This window comes from Rhinolophus hipposideros (assembly GCF_964194185.1).
Source record: "Rhinolophus hipposideros genome assembly, chromosome: 16".
NCBI lineage: Eukaryota > Metazoa > Chordata > Mammalia > Chiroptera > Rhinolophidae > Rhinolophus > Rhinolophus hipposideros.
In genome coordinates this window covers 58,567,635-58,585,003 of record NC_138062.1, presented here as the reverse complement: position 1 = coordinate 58,585,003, position 17,369 = coordinate 58,567,635, and the positions used below count along the sequence as shown (strand labels likewise).

The following is a 17,369-nucleotide window of genomic DNA, read 5'->3' as shown; positions in this document are numbered from 1 at the left end:
CCCACAAGCTAGGCAGGCCCAGGATCCCTAACAGCATCTTACAGCCCAGGAATCTGAGGCTCAGAGAGGGCAAGACACCTGCCCAAGGCCACACAGCATATCTGTGAGAGAGTGGAGGCTTTCAGTGGGTTGAAAGCATGTATCATTGCCTGGCCCTGTGCTAGAACCAGGGACACCGAGGCGACTAAGACAGAGTCCTGGTCCAGAGGGTTCTTTAAATGGTAAAGGAGAGGGACACCTCAACCAGTGAGAAAAGCGGGTCTTGGGGACAGGGTGAGGTGATGTCAGCAGATGAAAAATATAATGAGCAAAAGTCCAGCGGCTTCACACATTGTCATTTAATGATGACAGAGGGCCGCATGGTGAGAGGTGAGGCTGGAGGGCAGGCAGGGTTCACCATCCGTGCCATTTGGGGATTTTTCCTCACTTCACCTAGCTCTTCTGTCTGTCCTTTCTCTTTCTTTCCTTTCTCCCTCCCTCCCTTTCCTCTTTCCTTCCATCCTGTCTTCTTTTTTTTTAATTTTCACTTGTAGTAAAATTCGCATAACGTAATATGTACCATCTTAACCGCTTCTAAATGCTCAGCTCAGTGGCATTAAGCACATTCACACTGTCGTGCGACCATCCCCACCATCATCTCCAGAACCTTCTCATCTCCCCAAACTGATGCTGTCCTCATTAATTAAACACTCACTGCCCTCCCCCGCCCCAGCCCCTGGCTCCACCATCTACTTCCTGTCGCTATGAATTTGCCTCCTCTGGAGACCTCCTATGAGTGGGGCCATTCTCCCACAGTGGCTGCACCATTTTCTATTCCCACCAACAATGCACAAGAATTCCAATTTCTCCACAACCTTGTCATTGTTTGTTACTTGCTGTTTTATGATTATAACCATCCCAATGAGTATGAAGAGTAGTGTCTGTCTTTCCTTTTCTGTCCCTCCTTCCTTCCTTCCCTCCATACCCCCTTTCTCTCTCTCGTTATACTCCTTCCACCTCCCAAGTCTTAGCTGTGAACAGGAATAGAGACATAAACAACACAAGCAGGGTGCCCACCTTCTGGAATCATAGCACAGGGGGCGACAGTGTCCATGGAGCACGTGTGAAAATGCCTCTCCAGTGATGAACTGAAATAAATGCTCCCAAGGAATGATTCAGGGTCTTTCCCCATCCCCTGTCACCGCTCATGCCCCCTTTCTCACAGCTGCCTCATCTTCATGAACCCCTGGGTGATCATTTCTTTCCACTTCCGGGGCCCAGCACTTCCTGGGGGCAGCTAAGGCCTCTGCAAACTGCCCTCAGGCCACAGTGGACCCAGACCAAGGAGCCCACAGCCCCTGGTCCACAGCAGCTTGTCATCCCTCGTTACCTCTCTCTGTCCCCAGTGCGAGGCCGCAGCCGGAGTTCGTCCTGCCCAGGTCAGAAGAGAAGCCCGAGGCAGCACTGGTGGAGGACAGGTAAATATGCAGGTGACACAGGCGAGAGCTGACACCCACTGGGGGCTGCTGAGCCCGCTGAAATGTCTCATAAAAGGGATCACAACGTTATCGTGTTTTCATAATCCTGATATGATCAGGATGAAATGCAAACACCAGTAGGGACCAGCCAGCATGAAGACTACTCCGTCATAAATGCTCGATGTCGGGGTCGTTCTTCCCTCCTCCCTGAGCTGTCCCACACGGGGCGCACTTGTAGAGGCTGCTGTTTAAACTTACATGGATGAACAGTAACGGTCGCACTTGCCACATTTCGGGGCTCAGTGCCGCTGTCCTGAATGACATGGACACAGAACCCGCCAATCATCGGTTGAAGGTCTGTGGACAGCGCGCTTCCAGGCCCTTCCCTTCTTCTGGGTTTTCCTCACTCATTTGTTTTTTTTAACTGAGTTGGAATTCACATACCATGTAATGAACCATTTTAAAGTGCACGATTCAGTGGCATTGAATGCATTCGCCATGTCAGCACCTCTGGCTGGTTCTAGAACATCCCATTAGCCCAGAAGGAGACCCCGTGCCTTTTAAACAGTTGCTCCCATTCCCTCCCTCCCCATCCTTTGTTTTTCCTTTTAAATCCAGCAAATGTCTACTTAAAATCTTCTAGAGCCTCGCCCTGGGATGTGCGTAGACAAGCACAGCATGGCTCTGGCCCCTTCCCTTACCTCTGGAAGGCCCTCCCAACTTTCCTGTCTGTCGGGTCCGCCTCCTGCATTTGACCTTTGTTGTACCCTCCTTCTCTACCCCTTAGCTCCCCAAGTGCAGTGGCTCCATCTCGGGACTGCCCCCTCTGCCTCCCTGTATGTAGCACAGGCCAAGCACAGGAACCACAGGCAGCTAATGCCACTGAGAGACCAAAGTTTGCTCTCAGATGAAGGTCCTTGCTGGTGACCTTTGTGCAAGTCCCCAGGGGTGGGTTTGGCCTCCCGGACCTGGTAGACCCCAAGCAACATTAGTGGCTTCGTTTTGCGTTAGTGAAGGGCCTCAGCCTATCTCCTTATGACTGCCTGGCTGGCTCATTTGTTACGCAGCAGATACACACAGATATTTGCATTGTACCAGATGAAGATGAAGCTGTGTCAGCCCTCACAGGACCCATAGCCAAATGCCAAGGCTCCCAACAATAGGCAAATAATGCCAAGACCCCTTCTCTCTTCCACAGATCTGCTCCAGTCACAGAAGATCAGGAAACAAGGTGGGTAGGAAGCAGGGCGATCTTGGAGCCTTTTCTTTGAGATGTTCTAAGTGGAGTCCACCCAGAGACAAATGGCCCACAATTTATTATTGTTGGTAGGGGTGTGGGGGGAACTGCACTAGGGAGTCTGGGAGTCAGCAGTTACCATGACAATAGGGTCTCTGCAGTGGCCGGGCATCCTGTCCTTGCGCAACTTCAGGGGTTGTCCTTGGCATGAAGCCCCAGAGCTGAGCAATATGGTAGCCATGACTCAGATGCCCACCTGGAGCCAGGCCCCCGGAAGCCCAGCATATAGTTCAGCCAAGGGCACACCATCAGCCCACAGCCTGTCTCAGTGTTTCTGCCTGGTTCTGGATGCCAGGAAAAGCCTGATGTGTTGGGGTTCAGTGGTTTGCTATAAGGACTCAGACTCAGCAAAGCTGCTATGGTCATGGTTATGGTTTATGATAGTGGAAGGATGGATACAGGTGAAAATCAGCAATAATTCTCAGCCCTTAATTCTCCCAGCAACAATGTGGGCAACACGCAGGAAGTGTTGCCAACCAGGGACACTCAGTTGAGCCTTGGTGTCCAGGTATTTACTGGGGTCAGTCGCATATGCACCACTGATTGCCTACATGGCTGACCTTAGTCTCCAGCCCCTCCAGAGCTCAAACTGATACCCCCTCACTCTAAATCACATTGTTAGCATAGACTATCTGACAGAATCCAAGGTCCCAGGGAAACAGAGACACTCTTATCAGGCAGGATATTCCCAGGGCTCAGAAGTGGCCGCCCAGGAGCTGGGCAAGAGCCAGACCTTTCTCTGGAATGTGCAAGGCTAACTTTTGACCACACACTCTTTTACAGATCCAGAACATGGCCTGGCCCCATGCCCTGATACTACCCATGTGACCTAGGAAGCCCCAAGCTGAGAAATAAACATCAGAAATGGTCTTATGGCCAGGCCTGCCCTGGGGACACTAAATGGAAGCAAGTTCTCGATGCATTTTTTAAAAAGACCATTTCAATCCATGCTTTCTGCAGATGAGTTCACATCCACAGACATAAAACACAAAAGGAAATCACCCACCATGAGAAAAAGTCAGCAGACGCAACAGTCAACAGAATTAGACCCCCTCCTGGAGATCCTCATGTAGAAATGATAAAATAAACATGTTTAAAATGATTAAAGACACACAAAAAGGAATTGTATGGAGTGATAGATGGATGGACAAATGGGTGGTTAGATAGATGGCTATGTGGGTGGGTGGATGGATGGATGGAAGGATGGAGGGAGGGAGGGATTCGTGGATAGATGGACGGATTCACAGATGGATGGAGGGATGGATGGGGGGGTGGATGGGTTGAAGCTACCCTCCAGTCTGATTGAGGGCATCAGCGCCCAGATCTGTTCTGCTGGGGCACCAAGAGAGAGGTCGCCTTCAGAACCACACCTGGAAGGTGGATAGCAAGGGGTAGATCTTAACAGGCAGGTGCTACTCTTGCTACTGAGGGTGCACCAAAGCCGGATTCGATCATTCTTTTGGATTCCACGCATATGGAACATTTTCCACTCTCTATAAAAACAATACTAATAACTTGTCCTGTGTTTCTCCCTCTCCAGCATGTCCTAAAGTGATGAGCAGAAGTACAGAGAAGAACATGAAAGAAAATTCCACATGCCAAGAAACCTCTGTCAGATACCCACTGGCCCTGGATCTCATCCCCACCTCATCCCGAACCCCAGTCTTCGGAGAGTGCCTGTCTTCTCCACCCATCTCTAAAACCCAGCATCCTTTTCAGCTGCTTGAAAACATTTTTTTAAACGATGCTGTAGTAGTGCATTCTGGAAAAGGACCCAGTTCTCAGCCCTGTACTCATGAGCTCACAGCCAAGAATGGAGAGAAGCACAGGGCGTGGCCTATGTGTCCTTGGTGGCCTCAGAGGCCCCTCCCACTGCACAAAGTCGTGGTTCAAGCCCCTTCTCTTGCTTGTCACCTGACCCAGGTTGGAGCCACAGATGCCCACTGGCTTCCTGGCTGGGTCTGGAATTCATTCTTGTGCCTTTCCTCCCAGAATGGCCCCCACAACCCTGGACATCTGGCCGGGAGGCTTGGCCCCCCAGCGGGGCCATGCCCTGGGCATCTTCAACCTCATGGCTTTTCATTTGACTGGCCCTCTTCATGTCTCACGACACCCACCTCCTGTGGGAGCACTGGAGCCCACAGCACAAGTTGAGAGCCGCCAATAAACATCCTTGCCTCCAGTCCCCCTCAATCTAGAACATTCTCAAGCCCCTTGAATGCGGATGCCATGCCACAGGGCAATCTGACAATACCTCCTACTAAGGGAGTGCGCCGCTCCCACTTTTCTGATGCCCCCAACGCAGGGTTGGGAAGTACCCCTCGGGCTCTCACCAAGAGCAGAGACTGAGAAGGCAGCTCTGAAATAGGCTTATCCTAGAAACATAGGCAAGAAAAAGGAAGATACAGGGTACTGGGTGTTCATTTTAGTGTTTCAAAGGTCATCTGGGAAAATACATCCCATAGACTGGACACGACAGCCACCTGTGTTCAAAGGAGGCAAATTTCACTTGATAAAAGACAGACTTTTCTAATGTGGCCCAAACACCAGTCAGGTGGTCTCTAGAAGCAGTGAGTTCCCCGTCTCCAGAGGTATTTAAGAAAAGGCTGGATGGTGCTTGCAGAAAGTGGTCTCTGTGTCCCCTCCAATCCTAAGAGTTTCTATTTCTATGAAAATGAACAAAAGTTGAGTGGGTACTTTCTCCAGGCCTCTCTTACTGGCTCTGTGGCTGGCTTCTTCCCAAGGTTCAGTTGACCCACGCTTCAATTGCAAGTATGAGGTTCTTGGCCTCAGCGGAAATGTCAAATGATTCTTGATCTGGGACGGCAAGGGAGTGCATTTGGAGCTATCCCAACAACAGGAGGGAGCTAAGTTATTCAGTGCTGAGAAAAGGGATGCCCATCGCTTTACCGAAGGAGAGCGGGTCCTGCACCTGGAGGGAACACCCCAACCCCAGCGGTTACCACCTTGAAGCATGCCAAGCTTCTGAGGGGCTTTGGACCGGCATCTTCTGGGACTCAGCACTGCCTGTGAGGCCTGGACATTTAGAGGCCTGATGGGTTTTTTTTTAATCTGTGGTTCTGGTATTTCCCAAATGTCAAATAAGGGACAGGGATCCTGTTCCAGGCCAAGGGGAGTCACCTGGAGCCCGAGGCAGCAGAGATTGGTGGATGGGCCTCTCCAAGCTGCCTTCCAAAAGGCCCCTCCATCCCGGGCCCAAAACTCCAGGTGCAGGTGGCCGGCGCTACTCACCTGAGACCAACATGTGGTCCCCAAAGTCCCCAACTCCCCCATCCCAAGGAAATGCAATAGCTTCTGGAAGGCTGGTGCCTCATTACAAGAAAAAGAGGAACCAGGGATAGGAACCGATTCATTCTATCCAATCGGACAATTACTGAGTGCCTGCATACAGAGGTGACAGACGAAAGGGCAGACCCCATCCAGCCCTCAAAGACTCTGAAGACTAAAGATTCTGGGCACACAAGAAATTCCAGCAGGTTCACCGTGGCCCACCGCCACCCCTCCGGACCACCAGCACCACAGACAAGGGGCAAGTGGAGCCCAGGACCCCAACTCAGCCACAGCAGCCCTTCCAAAACAAAGAGAGACCCCCGGGGAGATCGTCTCCAGGCCGGCCACTTGTCACAGGTGTGAGTCGGTTCACTGAAAGTCTCCATTCAAACGGGGCCATGGTGTCCAGGACTGCTGCTACCCACACCCTCTGAAATAGGCTTTGTGAAAGATGTGTATCTGTGGGGCAGTTTTGGCCAAAATGCAAAGGACCCCCAAGTTGGGGTTTTCTCTTGTGACACACGGGGGAGTTATCAGTCCTGCCCCAAAGTCACAGTTCACGGGCTCATCCTTCTGACAGCAAGTTTTGCGATTTTTAAAGACAAAAACAACTCATTATGATTACTGTTGTGATGTGAAGACATCATTTCCATAAACTTTGGGGGATTTTTATGTGAAATAAACTATAACTGAGAACAGAGGTTTGTTACTTTTGTCCATTTTCAAGGCCTATAGTGCTCGCCAGTGTTGGGCACAGTTCAGAGGAAAGAGCTTTAACGGGGCAAGAGGGGGCACAGCTCAGTGTCTTGGGTGACCTTGGGTGACCTTGGGCCATCACCTGTCTTTCGCTTCCATCTCCCATCTGTAGAATGGGGCGCCCTCTGGGTTATTCCCAAGGCCCCTTTCCACTCTGCCTCTCTGTGCCTCAAGTCCATTTCCGGCCCCAACCCTTTTTGGAATCAAACCCAGTCAGTACTTAATAATAATATTATTATTAATTATTATATTATATATTTACATAATTGTATATTACTTTAATCATTATGGTATTGTTATAAATATATTATCATCATTATTATTATTACTATTGAGAGGGAAAGTTCTATTTACTCTCTATACTCACACCAACACTTCTGACACCAAATGTAGGGGGCTTTGCCCCACACCACGCAATTGTCCACTTCTCGGCAGACGCCAGCTGGTGTCCTACAATTTAACACTATCCCTGGAGTTAGCACTGACCCCACAGGTGAAGGGCTCAGCCCCACAAGATTATCCCCACATCAGACCCCAGTTGAAAGTAGGGGGTCCCCAGGATACCCACAATTTTGTCCCACTTGGCAACACATCGGGGCTTCCTACATCCCCACACACACATTTCCCTTTGGATGATTTGCTACCGCAGCTCACAGAACTCAGGAAAACAGTTTACTTACTAGGTTACTAGTTTATCATAGAGGTTATAACTCAGGAACGGCCAGATGGAAGAGATGCAGAGGTGCGTAGGGCAGGGTGTGGGGATGGGGCTCGCTCACCCAGAAGCAATCCAGACCTCTTCATGTAGGGATTGTTGGCCTTTGGTGACTGACCTAAGCCCCACTCCTCTGAAAGCTCCATCCTCTAACCCCACTCTGGTTCCCCTGGCTACCAGCGCCCATCCTGTGGTTAGAGGGACTTTCCAAAGTCACCCCACTAGTATAAATTCAGGTGTGGTTCAAAGGGCTTCTTAAAAATAGCAAAAGACATTTATTTCATCTTCAGTGCTCTGGAGATTCCAGGAACCAAATATGACAAAAGATACTCCCTTGTACCACTTAGGAAATGGTTTTAGGAGGTGTGTGCTGGGAGCTAGGACTAAGACCAAATATATATTTGTTATAAATCACAATATCTCAGTTATAATAATAATAACAGCCTGTGCCCAATCATACAGTCCCCATGTTACCGAGGGAAGACTGAGCAGAGAGATGTCACATGGCTCAGCCGAGGTCACACAGGACCGTCGAGGGGCTGTTCCCCTCGTATAGTTGGGTGGAGCCTCTAGTCCAGATGTGTGTCCCAGCTCCGTCAGGAAACGGCTATTTGAATTTGGGTGACTGTGTCCCTCAGCTTCCTGGGGCACCAGACCAGGGGCCACCACCATGATCATACCCCACCCCAGGCTGCTGAGGGGCACGAGGCCAAACCTGGTGACTCCGTCAGGCCTCACATGGGCACTCGGTGAACAGCCCCCGGTGTCACGCTGAGAGTTTCTGGCAGGGCCCAGGTCATCAGAGTACAGCTATCTTGGCACTCACCGTTCTGGACCTTAATTCCATCTTGGCTGCAGCCCCCTTGAAAAGGGAAGTTCCCCATGGTGGGTAGGGGCTGGTACTGCTACTCGTGTGTGATGGGGCAGGGAGTGAGTTCCGTTTCCTCAGCACCATCAGAACCAGTCTTAATGTCAGGGTCAGGCCAGGGGACACACTGGGCATGATATTTTTAGGGAGGGAAGATGTGTGGTGCCATCTGCCCTGTGGGCAGTCTGGCTAGGAGAGGGGAGGAGGAGGAGGGAAGAGGCAGCTGGGGTGACATCTACCCGTACCCCCCCCATCCTGCTGGCCCGTGACTAATTTAGGCGAAAGGCAACGTGGAGCTATTTCCATCTGATGGAAATGTGCCCCTACCCTGGGGGCTGCGCTGCCCATAGGCCGAGGGCTGCCTCCCCTGGGGTGGCCTCCGGGCTGCCAGGGTCTATAAAAGTGCCAGGTTTTCTCAATGAAGCTGGGACACAGCTCACTGAGGGGTGAGACCCAGCGGGGTGCCCGGGAGGAGACAGGCCCAGTGCAGTCCCTGCCAGCCCTCCACGCAGACATGAAGTACATAGTGGGCATCGGAGGGTGAGTGGCCCCACGGGGACAAAGGCACAGGGTAGCATCCAGAAGAGGCCACGGAATGAATGGAGGGTTTCCTGGTGCCTGGGGTGGCAGGGCCCACCACCCAAGGCCTGAGTCTGGGGAGGGGTCTCTGCTGGACTCCCGCAGTGGGGACAGTGGGCTGGGCGCGGGGGCCCAATTTTAAATTTCCAAATGGAAATCACTTTTCCCCTCTATACTCCACGGAAAACCAAAAATCAGTGGGGATGGAAGACTTTATAGAGCTCAGGCAGGTTCTCCTAACAGGCTGGGGCCAGTCCTTGAGGGCAGGGAACACCCTACCTTGAGGCAGACACGTGGGTGGGTAGGGTGGGAACCCCCAGAATTGCATTCTGTGCGACTGCGTGTAGCACATGCCCAACAGGGGCCTCCCTCCTCCCGGGATTCAATCTCCATTTTATTACCAATAGCCAGGTCTTTTAAGATAATGCTGGGAAAAGGCTAACCATTACATTGTTTTGTGCACCTAAAACTAATATTAAAAAAAAAAAAAAAGGAGAAAAAAAAAGAGGTAATGCTGGGGAAGCCTTTCACCTATGCAGGGCAGGCTTGGGAGCACGGACGTCCCACCCAGGCAGTTGCCCTAGACCCTTCCCGTGTTTGGTTTAATGCTCTGCTGGCACCCATTTGAAATTCCTAATAAATTTGAAGGAGGGCTCCAACCTTTCCTTATGTGCAGGGCCCTGCAAATTCCATAGCCACGCTGAGCATAAGATGTGCCTTTTAGTGGCAACCCAAATTAATGTCAGGGTCTTCTAACCTGCTCCCCCTCAATGTAGGGGCGTCCCCTTTCCCATGAGCCCTTTTAATCGACTGCTGCTTTCTCCTGTTCCACACCCAGCTTTCTGCCCCTGGTTCCTGGAACAGGGACAAGGTCAAAGGGCACTCATTTCCAGAAAAATCTGACCGTTACCCTTCTGTGTCCTTCCTCAGTTCCAGGAGTCCAGAATGTTGTTCCCTCTGCCCCAGGCCGACCACCCGTCCTGGTTTTCTTGGCACCGAAGGGTCCCTGACATTTGGGACTTCTGGTGCTAAAAGCAGAGATATCCTCAGCAAACCAGGGCGAGTTGGTCAATTGCTTTTTGCCAATTGCTTTTCTTTCCCTTTCCTTTTTTTCTTCTTTTTTTTTTTTTTTTTTTTTTTGTCTTTCCTTGGTGAGAACCATTTCACAGGCTTGAGTGCCTTTTTCAGTTTTAAAACGAACTGCTGGCTTCTCTATTGCAAAATTTTTTCTCCCCCAGTTTGCACTTGTTTTACCATTTTGGCCTTGAAAAAAAAAAGCCCAACGACAGCTAAATCATGCTTGGGTCTCACTTTCCTGGTCTGTAAAACTGAGTTTTGCAGACATAGCTCCTGGCTTTGCGGTGACAGTGAAATGATTCTAAGTCTAGGGTGGCCTGTGCCGGCCGAGAGCCTGTGTGAGCTGCTTCTGTCTATTTTCATACTTTCTGCCCCTTGTCTCTGCTTAGAAAGCCTTCTCTGACCCTAGGCCAATAACAATATCCTCTTAGCTCTCTGGTTGATGGTTCTGTGTTTTGTATTTAAGTCTGATTCCGGGGGCCCCTCGGGTCTAGCCAGGCGGCCTCATCGTGCACTGTCTCCACAGCGTGACCAACGGTGGCAAGACCACACTGACCAATAGCCTGCTCCAGGTGCTGCCCAACTGCTGCGTGATCCACCAGGACGACTTTTTCAAGGTGACCACCCTCTCCTGGGGATGGGGGAGCCAGCCCAGGCCATCCTGCCCTTTGCTGCCCACAGCCCACACCGTCCAGGCAGCGGCCCCTCCCAGGTTGCCCTGGGCGTTGTCATGTACTAAGCACCTGGCACATTCTCACTGGACACCTGTTCCCCATTGGACTGATGGGGACACCGGTTCCCAGAGTGGGGGTGCAACCAGGCCAGTGCCACTGTGGCCTTCTTCGCCCTTTCTCCCTCTGTACCTCCACTTTCCCATCTGCAAACTGGGCTCTGAGTCAGCCCTCCATGCTTTGTAGCGGGTAATGGGTGTGAAGTCCTGTGGCAAGAGTCACAGGGCAGGGGAGAGGAGTGTTCCAGTGCCCACCTGAAGCCCCCACACTGCCCGGCACCTTGGAACCTATAAGCATCAACTGCAGAGGGATGGGGCAGGACCCCAGGCCCCTCACTGTGGGCTCTCCAGGTACCTAGGGGCCCTCCAAGGGTGTGTCACTCCAGGGTGGCAGTGAGGTGGGAAGGCGGGCACTGAGCCCAAGGTTCGGGCTCCTCTGTTTCAGCCCCAAGACCAAATCGCAGTTGGGGAGGACGGCTTCAAGCAATGGGATGGTAAGGATGGCCAGCGGCCCCACGACCCCTGCCCACTCTGCCCCCCTCCCACGGCCCTCCTGATGCCCATTCTCCCCACCCCCAGTGCTGGAGTCCCTGGACATGGAGGCCATGCTGAGCACCGTGAAGGCCTGGGTGAGCAACCCCCAGAAGTTCGCACATGCCCATGGGGTCAGCGTCCAGCTGGACACCTCAGACACCCACATCCTCCTTCTGGAAGGCTTCCTGCTATACAGCTACAAGTGAGCAGCTGCGGTTTGCATCCCAGACAATCTGGGTCCTCCCAGGGGTCACTTAGTCTCTATTTAGAAGTCGGGGGCAGAGCTGGACTCAGCTCAAGGGTCTGGGGAAAACACTCCTGCTTCTTGGGGAAACTGAGTCCTCCTTCCAGAACCTCATCCTCCCTCAGGCAAAGTAGGAGGCTGGACTGGACCCGTGACCCCACTGTGTGACCCTGGGCAAGATATCCTACCCTTTTGGGCCCGTCCAAACTGGGGGCTGCTGTGGGGATGTTTGTGGGCATAGCAGAGACTGACCGACGCTGGTCCCTGCCCTGATCCCTAAACCAGCTGGTCCAGACCCTCCCATTCCAGCACTCATGGCCCTGGAACGAGGCTGGAGGCCAGGGCCGTGGAACTGTGCCCTCTGACCCCCAGTGAAAGCAGGCCCATGGCACTGACCTTGTCCCCCATCCCCGCCAGGCCCCTGGTGGACTTGTACAGCCGACGGTACTTCTTGACTGTGCCCTATGGAGAGTGCAAGTGGAGGAGGAGGTGAGCCTACAGGCCCTGTCTGGATTCCCAGATGGAAAGCGATGATGCCCATGGGACACAGGCCACACAGAAGCCACAGGCTGGCAGCCAGCAGACACTGGTTCCAGAAGCCCCAACCTGGGGCGTAGAGGCATGGCCCACCCACGCCCTGCCCTGGGCATCTCCCAGGCCCATGGAGTGAAAATGCCAGAAGCTAGGGAGGGCACCCAGACCTTAGCCGGGGGCCCCTGACTCAGTGAGGTCCCCTTTCTCACCGATGCTATCCCTGACTGAGTTCAGGTCCCCAAGGCTCTGCTCATGGCACCACCCATGGGCGACATGGGCATCACTCATTCCTGTCTATCTCTCTCCCCAGTACTCGAAGCTATGAGGTACCCGACCCACCAGGCCTCTTTGATGGTCACGTGTGGCCCATGTACCAGAAGTATAAGCAGGAGATGGAGGCCAATGGCATGGAAGTGGGTAAGCCTCTGAGTAGGATGAGGCCTGGCCCAGGGGACCCTGAGCCCAGCCTCTCCACATCGGGACCATTTGGGGAACCCAGAAGTACCTCCTCGAATTGTACTACCAGTCCCGCTTGCTTTTGGCCCCAGAGGCTGTTCTATTCCAGTAGCCTGACTCTGTAGGTCCATTTCCTCCTGAGCCAGCAGTCTGCCTGTCTCCCTGTGAGCTGTCTGGCTGCCTCCTGGTAGGCCAGCCATTTCACCCTTGACCATGGCCTTTCTGATTTCAGTGTACCTGGATGGCATGAAGTCTCGTGAGGAGCTCTTCCACCAGGTCCTGGAAGACATTCAGAACTCGCTCCTGAACCGCTCCTAGGCGTGGCTGGGGGAGGAGGGGCCCAGCCCTGCACTGCAGGGACCCACATACGATTTGGGCCACAGTATGGCCAGGCTGGTGGCGTGACCATTTCCCTTTGGGGACATCTGTACATACAAAAGTGGGGGCCGCATTCACAGCTCAGCATCTCGGGGCCCCAGGATCCCGCCCCAGGAAGCCTCACAGCAGCTTAAGTATTAAACTCAGTCCTGTGTGTTTTTTAACCACTGGCGTCCAGACTGTTTTGTTTGAGGAGCTGAAAGGGACCCTCCTATCCCCTCTCTTTGGATCATTGGTGGCCTCTGGGTTTCACTAAGAGCTCTGGGAAGTTAGTCTCCACCTGTTGGACCCATGCAGACATGACCCCAGGGGCTGCGTGGGGGTCCTTGGGGCCTCAGTTTCTCCAGAGAGGAAATTTCCTGCTAACTTTCAACAGATAGCCCAGAGCAGGGACTGGGAAGTCAGCGGCCTGAGGGCACCCAGCTCTTGGCTGAGCCCTGTCCCTAGCATGTCCCTTCTCTGTGGTTGGAGCTGACACCTACTCCGTGGGGTTATTGGGCAGTTTTCATGACCCAGGATGCTTGTAAAGGACACACTTCCTGTCCCAGGAACCACATTTCCCTGTTCCCTCCCCAAAGCCTCCATAAAAAGTTTTTTTATACCCATTTCGAGGAGAGGGAGACTCAGTCTCAGCAATGGCTGGTGGCTTAGCAGAGCTGGCACTTGAACCTGGGTCTCCCTAGACCCTGTTCTCTTTGCCCAAAGGAGTCTGGAAGGTCCGGTGAGACCAAATCCCCGGGAGTTGGGGGCAGGGCAGGTTCCCCTTGACCTGAGGTAATGCCCACGGCCAGCTGTGGAGCTGTTGCTCCCCACCCTGCTCAGGCCACAACAGCATGAAAGCTCGTGGTCCAGTCAGGTTTGGACAAAGACACTGAGCATTCACAAATTATGGAGAAAAAATAAAGAACCAATTGCCATATAACCCAGCAATTCCACTCTTAGGAATATCCCCAAAGAATTGAAAACGGGTGTCCAAACAACAACTTGTGCATGAATGTTCACAGCAGCAGGATTCACAACAACCAAGATGTGGACGCAGCCCAAGTGTCTACGGACGAATGATGGACACACAGTGTGGCCCGTCCACACACTGGAATGTTACTCAGCCGTGAAAAGGACGGAGGCGCTGCCACTCGCCATGGTGTGGATGGACCTTGAACTCACAGGGCTCATGAGAGAAGCCGGACACACAGGCCGCACGGTGTGTGATGCCACTTATGGGAAATGTCCAGAACAGGCACATCCACAGACAGGACGTGGGTTAGTGCTTGTCAGGGGCTGGGAGTAGGGGGAGTGATAGCTGATGGGGATGGGGCTTCTTCTTTTGGGGTGATGAGAATGTTCTGGAATTGGATAGAAGTGGTGGTTGTACAACATCGTGAATGCACTAAATGCCACTGAGCTGTTGACTTAAAAATGGTTAATTTTATGTTATGTGAAGTTCACCTCAGTAAAACGAAAAGGAAGGAGGGGGGAGGGAGGGAGGAATGAAAGGAGGGAGGAAAAGGTCAGGTCTGGGCACTGGCATGATTCTGGAAAAGAGTCTCAGTCACAAGCCAGCATTTGCAGGGGACGCACAGGGCATAGGTGAAGCGAGGGCCCCACAGGCTTTATTGCCATATTTGCAGTCATCGGGAAAAGGCAATAGGACAAGGAGTGTGGGTGCCCAGATCCCTCACTCACCCCACAGCCCAGACAGCCCCCCTGCCCTCTAAGTTTTCTGCAGGGGGGCCTGTGGAGTGGGGGCCTGTGCTTGAAGGCCCCCAGCCCTCTGCCACAGAACAAGCTGGGCAGTGAGTCCGCCCTACAAGCTCTGCTGCACCCGGGTTTGGGGTACCAGTGTGCTGCTCACTTCTTGTGCCCCAGCCCAGGAGACTCCCGATTGGCTGGTCCACTGGGCAATTGCCCTTTCTAAACACAGCCTCCCTGTAAGCAGAAAGCAACCAGCTGCAGTCACTGTGGCCCTTCTTCACTTCTGTGGCCTCAGGACCCAGCACAGAACAAGACACAAGGACGAGCGCTAAGCGAATGGACAGGTGGGTGGACGGGACAGACAGACGGATGGCAGCAGAGCCGGGAGGACCCACACGCTCCGGGCCTGGGGCTCATCCCGGGTACTTATTTCAGTAAAGGCCTCTCGTGCTCTTTCGCCTGCCCTGAAGACCCCGTCTAAGCTACTAGTAGGGTGACCACCTTGTCCTGATTCGCAGGGGACGTTCCCAGTTTTAGCACTGAAAGTCCTGAATCTCTGGGAACCCTCAGAACCAGGCACCCCAGAGGGTTTAAGCCAGGTTGACGGGCCTGGGAACCCGGGCTGTTCACTGCATCCCTCAGAGGTTCCTTCTGAAGCCATTCCTTCTGCCCTCATGATGGGGGTGGGGGGCCAGGTCCGAAGACCCCCTCCCAGATGATTGCATTTATTAGCTTTCCTTACAAATCTCACTTATTTTATTGATGTTAACTAAATTCGTTTGAAGAGAAAACTTTATGGCATTGGTGCCTATGGGAAAACCTACATTTCCTGATATACATTAGAATAAAGCACATAACTACTGAAGTTAGAATGCCTGCCCAGTTATCACCTAAAACCGGCCCCAGGGATACCTAGCGCTCAGCACCCCACCTTCCTGAAAACTTCAAGGCCAAAAACAACCTCAGGGGAGGGGCTCTCAAGGGGGTGATCCTGCCGCTGGGGACATCTGTGCTTACCACCACTGGCCACACCACGCAATGCATAGCATGGCCCCCCACAGAGAATGACCCGGCCCCAGTGTCCAACTGCAGAGGGCACACCCTGTCCTGAGGACAGAGAATTGGCTTGAACCCCCATCCCCTGGAGGAGCTCCGAGTGGGGCTCGCTGTGCAGGGAAGGCTGAGGGCCCAGGACAGGGACAGACCCTGACACACCCCCATGTGCCCGTCCCGTGGCTGACACCCTCCTGGGCCAAGTCATTCCCCACCCTGAGGAACTTGGCCAGGCCAGACCTGCCCGAGGCCCCCCCTTTCTTGGTCCCTGCAGGGCCCTGTTGTGCCAGGAATGCCACCCCATGGCGGAGGGGGAGGTGCCTCTGCCTCAGGGTTGCTGGGGGCTGAGGTGGGTGGACGGGACCCTGCTGGGCCCCTCACTGGAACCTGGCCCCTCTGCGGTTCCCTCATTGACAAAGCCAATCTGAAGCCCCAAACCTGCTGGGGAGAGCAGCCCACCGCAAACAGACATACAGACAGGCGACCTTTTATGCAAAGGGACCCACCAGCACTCCCTGGCCCCGGGACTCTCACCCCATCAGCACTCTGTCCTGGTCCCTGCCCCAAACGTCCTTACAGCCATGGGGGCAGAGACACTGCAATCTACAGCACCAGTGGAGGTAGACGCCCTGTGGGGTCAGGCTGCAGCACCCGTCTCCCCGCCCCCCTCGTTTTTACTCTATTTCAGGACCAGCCCCCCCACACACACCCCAAGCATTTGCCATTCACATTAAGTAGCACTCAGCCAGCCCTCTTAATCAGCAGTTACTCTGCTGGCACCCCCACCCCCACACATGTCCCAGTAGGGCCACAGTGGTCACCGGTCACCGCTGAAGGCTGCCTGACCTCGGGCTCCTGTCCTCCCAGCCGCCAGTCCCCTGAGGGGAGGACTGGGCTGACAGGGACAGACGGGTGTGGCTGATGGCCTCAGTCTGTCATATGCCCTCCACTGCCACCCAGAAGCCCTCCCAAATTCACCCAGCACATTCTGGTGGGAACCTGGGGGGACCCAAGAATGGTCCCATCTCCTCGTTGTTCCTTTGAAGCTTCTCTGGCATTCAACAAAGTCACCAAACAACTGAGTTTCAGGGAGAGAAAGGAGCGGCAGGGGTCAGGCAGGTGCCAGAGCAGCGGTGTCTTGGGGTTTAGTCAGAGCAAACAGGGCTCATTCAATAAGTACCTATAAGTACCCCCAGAAACGGACTTTCAAAATACAAAACCCCAGGGGGCAGGGGATAGCACGGGGTCTGGAGACAGGGGTGGGAGCAGGGTAGTGAGGTAACCCCAACCTCATTCCCCACCGTTTACTCCCCAAGGGGAGACAGCGCTATGGCCACATCACCGCAAAACACACATGCATTCTGGGGTAGCCTGGCCCAGGGCGGGTGGCCCAGCTCTCTCCCCTCTAAGACAAAGAGAATTGAGGAAGACCCAGCTGCCTCCTCCTCCTCTTCCTCCTTCTTCCTCTTCCTCCTCTCTGCCCTCTTCCCCACTGGAACAGGCCCTCAAACCGCCTGGGACAGTTAAGTGCCACCAAGGCTGTGTTTCAGACGTCCTTTGCGTGGGGTATGTCATTTCACCACTGTTCTGTGTCTCACTTTTCAGGCCGCCAAGTGGGGCCGAACGGAGGGATGGGGGAGATGGTTTTGGTACTTACTTTTCTTTTTCTCTCACAACAGGGGGGCTAAAAGTCTCAGGGGCTGAAGGA

At 53.5% G+C, this 17,369-nt stretch overlaps 2 protein-coding genes and 1 long non-coding RNA gene across 7 annotated transcripts in view; 2 read left to right on the top strand and 1 right to left on the bottom strand.

The window, feature by feature from the left end:
- The window catches only part of ATCAY (ATCAY kinesin light chain interacting caytaxin), a 27,506-nt gene extending 20,765 nt beyond the window's left edge, over positions 1-6,741 (top strand). The window contains exons 11-13 of the mRNA XM_081076275.1: positions 1,386-1,457; positions 2,656-2,688; positions 4,295-6,741. Of these exons, the coding sequence (XP_080932401.1) occupies positions 1,386-1,457; positions 2,656-2,688; positions 4,295-4,304 (115 nt within the window). The 3' untranslated portion in view covers positions 4,305-6,741. The remainder of the gene's footprint in view (positions 1-1,385; positions 1,458-2,655; positions 2,689-4,294) is intronic.
- Positions 1-17,369, bottom strand: part of LOC308508871 — a 27,336-nt gene extending 9,967 nt beyond the window's left edge. For both annotated transcript variants that reach the window (XR_013995091.1, XR_013995092.1), the window contains exon 1: positions 17,319-17,369. This is a non-coding gene — a long non-coding RNA (uncharacterized lncRNA). The remainder of the gene's footprint in view (positions 1-17,318) is intronic.
- Positions 8,803-15,478, top strand: NMRK2 (nicotinamide riboside kinase 2; the record flags this gene model as incomplete). 4 transcript variants are annotated; one of them, XM_081076276.1, is made up of 8 exons in its annotated part: positions 8,817-8,924; positions 9,894-10,022; positions 10,567-10,657; positions 11,216-11,264; positions 11,350-11,506; positions 11,966-12,037; positions 12,393-12,499; positions 12,771-14,328. In XM_081076276.1, the coding sequence occupies 8 exons, from the start codon at positions 8,899-8,901 to the stop codon at positions 12,854-12,856; spliced, it is 717 nt and encodes a 238-aa protein (XP_080932402.1). In that variant the 3' UTR covers positions 12,857-14,328. The 4 variants fall into 4 exon arrangements, with proteins under 4 accessions (XP_080932403.1, XP_080932402.1, XP_080932404.1 ...); XM_081076277.1 differs by lacking the exon at positions 9,894-10,022 and having other exon boundaries at positions 8,803-8,924; positions 12,771-15,478; XM_081076278.1 differs by lacking the exon at positions 9,894-10,022 and having other exon boundaries at positions 8,817-8,903; positions 12,771-14,337.